At 34.7% G+C, this 12,052-nt stretch overlaps 1 protein-coding gene and 1 long non-coding RNA gene across 2 annotated transcripts; one reads left to right on the top strand and one right to left on the bottom strand.

The window, feature by feature from the left end:
* Positions 1–4,116: 4,116 nt before the first annotated feature.
* Positions 4,117–8,310, bottom strand: LOC112042432 (uncharacterized). The gene is made up of 4 exons (XM_087006778.1): positions 8,210–8,310; positions 7,046–7,355; positions 6,192–6,365; positions 4,117–5,872 (listed from the first exon to the last, which is right to left on the bottom strand). The coding sequence occupies exons 1-4, from the start codon at positions 8,291–8,293 to the stop codon at positions 4,236–4,238; spliced, it is 2,205 nt and encodes a 734-aa protein (XP_086862904.1). The 5' UTR covers positions 8,294–8,310; the 3' UTR covers positions 4,117–4,235.
* Positions 8,311–9,203: 893 nt separating this feature from the next.
* Positions 9,204–11,639, top strand: LOC106162340 (uncharacterized). Its single transcript, XR_015333289.1, has 4 exons — positions 9,204–9,529; positions 9,852–9,895; positions 10,309–10,374; positions 10,732–11,639. It is a non-coding gene; the product is annotated as an uncharacterized LOC106162340 (long non-coding RNA).
* The last annotated feature ends 413 nt before the right edge of the window (positions 11,640–12,052 follow it).

Raw genomic sequence — 12,052 nt, 5'->3', positions numbered from 1 at the left:
GGTTCTATAGGATGAGAAACATACACTTCCCAGGTGTGATAGGTTGTGTTGATGGAACTCACATTTGGATTAACACCCCTCACTGTTACGAAGCTGACTATGTGAACAGAAAATGATATCATTCAATCAATGTGCAAGTTATCTGTGACCACAAAATAAATAATAAATAAACAACACAATAAAGAGATTTTCTTGTGTTGAATAATTGGGCTTTCGTTGTCTCTTCCCTGAAGTTGCCATTTTGACCCCTTTCTGTATAGGGCTTTTATAGAAATTAGAATACATGGTAATGTCTTGACCAGTACTTCCCTCAGCCTGCAATCAGCTCAACTTTCACTGTCACTACCTTTTGTTTGGCGTAACTGACCCTGTGGTTTTGTGGTTTTCCTATGAATACACCATTCTAGCCAAATCTTGAATGATTCTTAGTTTGGTTTTATGGAATAGAAATTAGTTGATTGCTAACAAGTATACAACTAGGGATTTAGAATCATTCGGTAGAGTCTCTTTAAATAGGGCGTTTTTTTAACGCGAACATTATTCGCTTGAACTTTTATTTACGGAATCTGATGTGTACTGTACAGTAATAAATCATGAATCACAATGACATTATATTTTGTCTTTTCCAAGGCAATATCAACGCTATATTAGTGTCTTAATATTAAAATTCTAAATTTACATGTAACATCAAAATTAATTGATTCGTAAACGTATGATAGGGTCTCTAAATTCCACATCCAGCGGCATTCTTTTTTTAAATAAGATATCAGCTTCTAGAATATGCGTACAATGTGCTCTCTCAAGACAGTCAGTTACTCGGGGGTGATAGATGATCACTGAGAAGATCACTTTTGGCAACATTTGGACATGTCTTTAACCTGTAAAAATGTTCAATAAGGTATTATAACACCTCAGATAAGTTAAACAAAAGGTGATTTATATACTTGACATGTGTTAACAGGGACGGATCCAGGATAATTTGAAGGGGGGCCCAGAAAAAATTGGTGTTTTGGAGAGCAAACCATGCCCTTTGGTACAGTTTAGAACCATGATTTAACTAGCCAGAATTCTAATTTCAAGAGGGGAATATTGGTGTGATATATTTTTCAGAAACCGAATGGGTTCAGGACCTCTCAGGTGAGCTACAGGTCCATATAGCCCTATTTTAACTTTTTTAAATAATCCCTAAATGTTATTGTGTAATGTTCCCCAAACTTTTCAAAAACATTGACCAAACTTTCCCAGGAAATATTTTCCAAATGTTGTTCTTAACGTTATGGAGACAAAAACATAACGTTCCTTAAAGGTACATACGAACCGAGCATCGGTGAAGTGTGGATTCCCAGTAACACATGTAAACCACTTCTACTAGATTCTTATATGACTCAAATAAATTCGACATGCCAAGGGAAAAACTGAATAGATCACTCGATCAACCATAAAAGACCTTTAGACTGCTCCTTTCTTCAAATTTATGGTTGTAAATTTAACCTACTTCCGTGACCTACTTTCCTGCCCCATTGACATACAGCTTAGAATGCCAGCAGAAAAATCTGTTCAAACATCATTTTTGGGTAAAATTAAACAATGCCTTTTGGTAATTCTCTTAGTTATACTACTTGAGACTATATGCTGGCATTTGGTTGGTTTTTGTGACAAAAAATTGACTTTGTATGCATCTTTAAATGTTTTTGGATTTTATGTCTTAACTTTGGAATCTTTACGGTGTGTACAAAAACTATCTGTAAGCAAATATTTATTATCGCTTCTTATAATAGTTTGCCACGCTTATATTACAGCAGACATTGGCATACTGAGGACATTAACCAGTACCTAATTAACAGTGTAGCAGAAAAATAGCTGTAAGTTTTTAAATTATTGACACTTCCCATCTACTATTCATAAAATGTCTATCTCGGACCACATACACAGTTAAATATATTTTGATTTTTAAGCATTGAAAATTATTAAAAATATACAGTCAGATGATTGTATGCTAGTACAGGGGAGTCAAAGATTGATTACCATCACAGTGCATAAATGAAGCTTTCTTGCACATGTACAGCATATTGGTATAAATTACAATTTTTCACAATAAAGTTCAACAAAAAAATTATAAAATTAGAAATTATATCTCAATACAAGCCAGGCCCGTAGCCAGCAATTTCACAAGGGGGGGTCGTTTTCTGAAAAAGTGGACCTTTTCCCATAAAAACTTTATGTACTTAGATCAAATTTTATCCAGAGTGGACCTTTTTCCAGCAAAAGGGGCGGTTCTTTCGAACCCCCCGAACCCCCCCTGGCTACGGGCCTGCAAGCACATAAGGATGTCTTATGAACACAGTTGCTGCCTGGCTAGTTGCATCCACACACTTCAATGAACTGAAGGCCAAGCTAATAATTCAATCAGGAAAGAAAGAAATGTGCAACTAGAGACTGTTCCTTTGTATCTGGTGACATGGAAGATGATGCTGAAGAGCTGAAAATGTTCAATCATTCTCTGGAATAGTAATGATGGATAACTGCTTGGAGCACATAATTACAGCCGACTTTTCTTCCTTTAACTAATACATACAAAAACAAGATTTTAGATACATACAGAAGTCCCTTTAACTAATACATGTACACACAAAAACAATTTACATAGACATGTTATTTAAAAGATATAAATAACATGTCTATATGAAAAATTACATATAAAACAAGCCAAAAGGTAAAATGGTTTACCACTTACAGCCGACTTTTCTTCCTTTAACTAATACATACAAAAACAATATTTTAAATACATATAGAAGTCCCTTTAATTAATACACACAAAAACAATTTATATAGACATGTTATTTTAAAGATATAAATAACATGTCTATATGAAAAATTACATATAAAACAAGCCAAAAGGTAAAATGGTTTCCCACTTAATGTGTTTTCAGTGTTGCATATATGCTAATTTTTAAACACCACCTGCATATTATGAATATTCATCAGTTCTGTTACGTTTAAAGCCAAAAGGTAAAATGATTTCCACTTATTGTATTATCTGTGAAAGTGCATGATGGCAACAGCAACGACAGATGCAGGTGACATCTATATGTACAAACACATTTTCTATATTTGATTGACAAAAGTTGTTGAATTTTGATTAAAAACTGTCCTCCCCACCTGCACTAGAATAGAGGAATAAACATTATATCTCTTTCTCATATAGCTAATAGAGTATAGATAAAAAATTAATAATACTCGATAATAAAATCCTGGATACAATATATAACATGACTAGCAAGACATTTATAAAACAAATTTACCAAAAATATTATCCATATAAAAATACATAGCTTATACTGACAGGAATAATTAACATCTTTAAATATAGAAAAAAAAATATTCCTAAGTGTTTTCAAATTAGAAATAGTATAAACACTGTAGACATTGATTAAATCACATTGATGTAAATCACAGCATGTTCTCATTGCACAGCTATATTGACTCTTTTGATTAATCTTTGAAAATTTATTGTAATGTATTTATTATAAAAGCATACGTAAATGTCATAACAACTATCATACATGATGTACAATGTACATACTTCAATCAACAATTTGGAAAATTTTGTATTATGTATTATTATAAATAAATAACTAGTTAGTACTTAGAATTTAAAACTTGATTCTTTTTATATAGAGACAAGACTGGTTTCTCCAGTTTATGAAAAATATGCTTATAAAAATTCCCTTGGCAAAATATTAGGCCTGCAATATTTATAGCAAATTTGCTGCAAACTTTTCATTTTGCTAAGTTATCAAGTAAAAAAAAACAAATATCATGAAATATCTTATAAATGTTGCCCAAATAACAAACAACACTTAACTATCTACCATATATATATATATTACATATACCCTTAGCAAAATGAAAAGTTTGCAGCCATATTGCAGCAAACTTGCTGTAATTTTGCAAGAAGGAATTGCAGTCTGCAGCAATATTGCAGCAAACTTGCTGTGAATTTGCAGCAGGCCAGATATTTTGCTAAGGGTATTCACAAAAAGATATATATATATATATATATATATATATATATAGAGAGAGAGAGAGAGAGAGAGAGAGAGAGAGAGAGCATTGGATCAATGCACAATAAAGAAGAAACAGTTCTTTTTTTTCGCTCTCAATTTCACTGTCAGTGTCCTTCACCACAGCAGATATCTTCAATTTTTGTCAAGAAGAATTAAAAGATTTATGTGTTACAAAACCTTGGGCAATGTCTGCTCAGAGATCAGAAGTGGAGTGTAGGGCTCCAATGCAGACTCACTCTCTGTTTTTTGCAACTGTTCATATTTCTTATTTTCAACTTTATTTCTGGGAATTTTGCCTTTGTCAGGTTGGGTGGTTGTGTAGTCTAATAACATGTCATTGCTATTTTGACCTGTCAACACAGAATCTAAACGTGATGGTGCAGGCACAGGTACTAAGATATAACACGAAGTAGGATGCATACAGTGTTTAACACAATCTTGCCTTGATGAAAGAGGGTAACTGCCTGTATGGATATATTCTCCATATTCTTTTTCCATATTCAAGGGACTGTTGATGCCCGAGTCTGAAGTTGCATATCCACCAGTTGTCTCTTCATTGGGTGACAAATTAGACATTTCATTTTTTGTAAGGGTGTACCGTTTAACACCTTTGCTTCCTGTATTCAAAGGACTGATGTCCAAGTCTGCCATTGCATACCCACCTGTTGTTTCTTCATCAGAAGACAAACTGGACACTTCATTTACCATTTGGGTGTATCTTTTAAGGTAATGTTTAGCACCTTTGCTTTTTGTATTCAAAGGATTGCTGATGTCCAAGTCTGCCATTGCATATCCACCAGTTGTCTCTTCATTGGGTGACATAGACATTTTATTTTTTGTAAGGGTGAACTGTTTAACACCTTTGCTTCCTGTATTCAAAGGACTGATGTCCAAGTCTGCCATTGCATACCCACCTGTTGTTTCTTCATCAGAAGACAAATTGGACACTTCATTTTCCATTTGGGTGTATCTTTTAAGGTAAAGTTTAGCACCTTTGCTTTTTGTATTCAAAGGATTGCTGATGTCCAAGTCTGCCATTGCATATCCCCCTGATGTCTCTTCATCAGATGACAAAGTAGAAACTTCATCATTTTTTGTTTGGTAATATCTATCCCTAGTATTAAGACATGGCTTGGTGCCTTTCCTTCCAGTATTCAAAGGATGACTAACATCTAAGTATGACATTGCATATCCACCTGTTGTCTCTTCATCAGAAGACAAATTGGAGACTTCATTTTCAGTTTGGCTGTATCTTGGGTATTGTTTTAGACCTTTGCTTTTTGTATTTAAAGGACAGCTGATGTCCAAGTCTGCCATTGCATATCCACCTGTTGTCTCTTCATCAGATGACTCTGCACATGATAGTGGATAAGAAAATGTATTATTAATTGAATGTTCTGGAAAGCTGCTCACTGGTGGAACCAATGTCTGACAAGTCCAAGTTTCTTTTCTAGGTTCAGGATGCAAGTTTATAGTGCAATGAGTGTTGTGAGACAAATCACAATCAGGTTGACACAAATCCTGTGATTGGTTGGTCAATGAAACATTTTCAGTTGGAGAAGAAAAAAATATTGAGTATGGCTGTATGTCTTGTCTACGTGAGGCACTTTCTGTAAACTGTTGCTCATCATTTTTACTGCAACAGTTGATACAGTTGAAAGCTATTTTCTTTTTAGTATGACTTTGTTTTGAATTTTTTATGCTGCATATAACTCTTCTGATGCACAAGATGATTGTGGATAAGCAGGGTATGCCAATTACCAATGCCAATGGAAATTTATCAAAATAGGGTCCAAAGTTAGGTGCTGGAATGAGAAGTAATGAAAAACACTATATAGTAGATGACAAGTGTGACTGTAAGTACAGCTAGCTGAAACAATGGATATAATACTACATACATGTAAGAAGGATGGATTTAACATGGTTGGGTTCACTGATTGTGCATTATAAAGTTTTCATTAAATAACCATGTTACTTTCCTCAACTGACAATTTAATGCTAGTTGTCAATATTGCAGTTTTGTTCACAATATCGTTCACAGCTGAATTGATGATGGCTTGATCATGAATGCAATTAAGACGGAGTTTTACTGAGAAATATGTAAACATCTATCTAATAGACTACCTGAACATTCATGGCGATAACAAGGCAACATATCAGTGGAAATTCCTTGGCAGTTATTCCTACTTCCTGTATGTCTCAGCTGGGTGCAGTTCCTTTGTCTTGTCTTTACACCACTGCTACAACTTACGCTACACAAGCTCCATTGGCTCCAAGGTCCCCAGGTCTCAATCACAGCTGTAAGTGAAATGCCAAGAGTATATATACATACCTCTCTCTATATATATCAAACATCACACACCATATTCTACAGACACTGCATTTTCAACCAGCAGAAAAATGCCTCAGGGACTGCATTACAGATGTACAAATGTGGCCAACAACTGGATTAACAATAACACCTTAACTATATTGTTTCTCAGTGTACTGATGATCCAAAGCATCTTTATACTCCAAGCAAATAATACTATAATTTCTAGCATGTAAAACCTGAAAGTCAAGAATTTAAAGATTCTTGTTTCTTATTCATTTTTACCATGCATATGTAAGTCTTTCAGAAATTGGACAGAGATATTCAGAACTTGGCCTAAATTGAGAAAGTGGTATTTTTTGTTTTTGTTTCAACTGAGGACCCATTCCCATAGACACCACTGGTGAATGTGATCACCCTATCTCTGCGGGGACTCTTGCTAGGTGCAATCAGCTGAACTGAATGACACACTTCCTCTTGTTTCAAAAGTATTTGTATATTATGATCAACAGTATTATATCTGTGATGTACTTAATGCATGGAGGAGACTTGTCATTTAGTTTAGCTGATTGCATTCATCAAGAGTCCCTGTAGATTTGAGTTGATCTATAGATCTTAATTAAGTAGGTTGTGTGTGCATGTGTACGTGTGTGTGTGGTATCCTTACTTATCCATACTGCATCCTGTGTTGAAGTGCACTTTGAATAAAGGATGTGCTGTTCTGAAGGCCTATCTGTGCAATTTTTACACCGGCACTCCCATGTCCAGTTACTGTAGGTTCCTTCTGGGCAAACCCTACAATCTGAACCACGGTGACGAGAAGAATTTGTGCAATGGTTCTTGACTCTGTAACCTGGGAAGCACATCTCACAAACATGTGTCTGACCTTCGAGGGTGTAGGCATAGTGTGAGTAATTTATTGCTCTGTAACTGCCAACTAATCTTGTGTTGTTATCACATGATTCCCCAAACTGGAACTAATAAAGAGAAGCTTTGCCCATTCCAGTTTTCAACTGACTGGGTTAATTCACTCAAAGGTCACATTCACAACAGATGATCTTCCAACTAACTTTTCTGCAGATCTATTATGGCCAACCCCAGTTAAAGTAATGCACATAATCTCCTAATGGTCTCCCAGCCTAATTTCCACATGCACCATCCATACAGGAGCCTAGGAATTAAACCTAGGAGCTGTTTTGATTTAGCTTTAATTGCTAGGCCCCTGCAGGGATAGCATGTGTGGTAGGCAGGGAGAACCTGAGGAGACTATGCAACATTGCTTACAAGTGAGCTAGGTCGGCCATATTTCCACAGACTAGTTAGGCTCTATTCCCATAGATTTTAGATCGATCTATCCCTGCGGGGAGTCTCACTGGATTACTTTCAGATAATCCGACTTAAATGTCCGTCCCGCCTACTACAAGCTGTAAGGGGGTAATTAACTTTCGTGTCCGCCCAGCTGACAGCTATTTAGCGTGAACCCCCAGGGAGTTAAGTCGATCTAAAGTAGGTCGATCTAATCTATGGAAATGGGGTGTTAGTCTAAGGATTACCTGTTGTGAATGCAGCCTAATATTTTCTTTCCAGTTTGAACCAAAAAACTACTGGTAATTTCAAAATAAGCAAGAAAATAGATTAACTTTTCATGATTTAAAAAGAAATTACATCTTGACCTAAATTTTCTTGTGAAGTATGTCATGCTCTAGAATGACAGCCCATCACAGAATATTAAAGTGACTGCCTTTGGCAGTAATGGCAAGTTGTACAGGTGTAATAGACTGAGTGGCGTGTATTACCTTTTAAACAATGCAAATGTGTTATAGATACTTACAATTTCATAAGAATGCACATGCTGTACTGGTAATACATGTATGATTAACAAGAAAACCAGGCATTCTCCAGTTTTAAGTACCATCGGAGTGTTTCTCTCATAATAACTGAAAAAATTGAAAAGAGGTGGGATAGGTAAATCCCCAGCTACTTAGATACACATGATATTATATTATTCACATGATATAAGAGGTAAACCATTGGCACAATCACATGATATGAATTTTGAACACAATTTTGACTCTTTCCTCTTTCCATTTAAGGCCAAATTGTTCCAATTTATAGATGACATCTGCAAGCGCATTAATTTTTGCCTGTTCTCATAAGAAAAATCACCTCTTCAAAACTTCCAAACATGTAGAACTATGGATATTTCAGCAAATTTTGTTAGCCAATTAATTGACAGATTTATTAAATTAATTCCTATTAGTATCTTATCAGACCTGAAAAGTTTCCTAATATTATATTCTTACTGCTTACACAACTTATTCTTAACATGTTTCTGAAAAGTTTTAGACTCACGTGTCTTTTTCTTCATGACAGCTAGTAGTTTCACGTTTGTATAAAAATTAGTGCTTATATTTTATTAGGTGTTAAAAATGAAAAAGTTTCACAAACTAAGATACATGTACAGTATGTTACCTAAATTGCCGTTGATTTATCAGTATAATCAGTATAACTCCAGCAACACCCATTTGCATTTACACTCACAACATATAGCATAAATACTATTTTTTCAGTAGTAAGGTCAAAGCTGCAGGAAGGATTTTAAATTTAGTTTACATCCCTGAAATCATGACCGACTAACATTATCTGCACACCCAAAAGATTGATCATCTGCACACCCAAAAGACTGATCATCTGCAATCTTACCTGATAACTTGAAAAATTTAATAAATTCCGTTCAAAATTATCCTAAGTTCTGACATTTGGTGTAATACATGTACGGTATTTTCACTTTCACTCTTGCTTAATTATACCCTTTTAAGCGGTCCTTTAAAATGTAGAAATGGATAGAAATGGATAGAAATGGAGCGAAATGGACCAATATAGATCTCCTGTTAAGCATAGTAAACCCCCTTGAGATCGTATTTGGGTTCTAGATCATAAAAATAATCTTACATTTGCACCAGAAAGGTGATTTGCTGAACTTTCTAGAGATACATCGTCGGAGGCTGTAATTAGGTCAAGGTCGCCAGTTTCGGGGTGGACTCCAAATCGAGGCTGGTGTTTGGAGCCCACGTGCTCCATATACTTTCACAGCGCAATTTTCAGGCCCCCTTCCTATGGTGTTTTTAGGGGTAAAATTATTGGAATATAGGTAAGTTTTGCTGTTGAGTGTATTGGGAGTAAGTTTAATTTACTATGCATTTATTGATATATTATATTCCCTATCATATAATTTATTTATTTTTAATAAGTAATAATATATAGTATTTTGAGAATAACATGAATATTTAATTCTGAATCTTTCATTTAGTTATTAACAGAGGTTGCAGTTTCAACTTAGCACCTAAGACTCGCTGCAACATCGGTTAGTTGCTAAATGTAAGTTCCAGTATAACACAGTCACTTTATACCTTTTTCTCATTCCGTGTATCAAATTTTAAATTACTAGTCAAATTAACATATTGATGTTTCAGCATGTAGGGGGGGGAAACACAAATTTGTACCAGTTGCATTATTGGTATGTATAACACCATGAAGTTGGATTCCCCAAACAAACACTTAATGGATTTGTTATATCAATATCTTGTTTATCTTAATCATTGCTTACCTGTTTTTGTTTTTCTTTTTTAATTAATTTTGCTTAAACTTTTCTAGTAAATGAACCGGGGTTTTTTTTTAATCAACAGTAGGCCTTATTACTGGGTTGAAAATAAACAAAGAACCTTTTCTTTGTTGGAATTGTAAAAATAAAACAAATTAAAATGTCAACATAATTTTAAGACATATAAATGGAAATCACAATTTGTGATTTGGTGGATTTAGCCAGATTTAACTCATGGAAGATCTATTCAGGAAGATTTCCTTTATAAAGCGAAAGTTAATGACTTGTGCTTATAGACTTAACATGGTTAATAATCTCAATTTTTTCAGGGTTATCTGTATAGGATTGAAACACCATGGCTTTTACCTGGACAGAAGTTTCTCTGCATACTTCAGGTTAGCTACCTGTATCTACCAACTGTGTGTAATTTAACTAGTTAGTCTCAGTCAGTTAAGTGTCCAGGCATTTAAGTGCAATCAATGTGCTAAGTATTGATAAATTTAACCTGGCATTAGAAGCATCTCTTGATAAATCTTAGGTTGTTTGTAGTGAGTTAGTGTCAGTCAGTTAAGTATCTAAACCTGAAAGTATTTTGAGAATTACATAAATATTTAATTCTGAACCTTACATTTAGTATTACACTTATACCTTATTCTCATTCCAATTCTACTGGAAGACTGAAAACTTTCATTCAGTTTTACAAAAGTATATTATTACTAAGAAAATATGTATATGTTTATTTTCATTCTCAGTATTGTGTATCAGTCCCAAGAACAGAGAACAAGGCACCTATCAAAATTCATGAAAACGGCAAAGATGCAATGCAATATGGTTTCCTCCGTCACTGGTTTGCATGTTATGCCATCTGCATCAAAGGGAAACCCAACCAACCAAAGAGACCAAGAGCTGCTAGGACAACCACATTGAAATGATGGGGCCCTGACACATTTTCTGAATATCTGTGCTACCTACAGTGCATAATTAGTTGGTGGTGATTATGCTGTTAAGCATTATGTAATGTTGCATCAAATTTGGGAAAAAACGCTGCAGCCATAGTACCCATTTTAGGAAACCATTTGATTTATTATACTCATATCACTTAAGAGACACATAGGCTCAAAATACAGCTTGAGTTGAAACTAATAATAATAATAATTTTTTTATCTGAATTATCTCGATTATTTTTCTGGGAGTAATGCTGCTACTGGATTGTTCATTTCTCACCCATTGGCATTTTCTATGTGGGACATAAATTTGTGTTTGAGCATGACTCCATAAGTAGTAGGATGTCCATATAACAGTAGATATTTAAAACTCAGTGATGATTATCCAGTTCATCATCACAAAATATTGCATCAAGATTAACAAAAACTATTTTAAACCAGTTATTATCAAACATGAAGCATTTTTTTTGGACACATCCACAGATGTAACAGCAATGGTGATACAGATCTACAGTTCCTGAATGCAAATACCATTCAGACACTGACTGACGAAGAGATAATAACTGTATTAAATAGTAAAAAATCACAAAATGTATTTCTATCTGTCATTCACCGGTCAGTAAACTACATAATGTACTCAATCAATACCAGAATAAATCAATCTTTCAGAAATGTCAACAAGGTTGGTGCCAATAAAGTAGTGGTATGTACTTATACGTTGATCTAGTTAATTTATTGTTGGGGGTTGTTAATATGGGTGTTGCAGCTAATAAATCCAAGGATGGTGTTAAGTAACTGTCTCATCCATTAATAAGGCCTAACTGTGTACTTTGGATGACACACAAGTGCAAAGGCAACTCCTTTGCCGAACACGATGGAGAAGTCTTGTAATAAACCTGCCCCGTTAGGTATCCAATGTGTAAATACTTTGATCTATGCCGCATCAGCCCTTGGTGAGGACTCGACCAACCACTAGTAAATATTGTCATAGTTTCAAAATTCCAGAGTTCTCTTGCTGTGATAGATTTACATTTTGTTCCCCTGTTCTACGCTCACATCCATTTGTACAGTCTTGCATCTGAAAGTATAGAGAAAAATTAATAAAGGGCACTTCCCTTGTTACATGACA

Source organism: Lingula anatina, chromosome 2, assembly GCF_051362555.1.
Source record: "Lingula anatina isolate TDL-2025a chromosome 2, LinAna3.0, whole genome shotgun sequence".
Taxonomy (NCBI): Eukaryota; Metazoa; Brachiopoda; class Lingulata; order Lingulida; family Lingulidae; genus Lingula; species Lingula anatina.
Note: the sequence above shows the minus strand (reverse complement) of the source record. Positions and strands in the feature narration are given on the sequence as shown.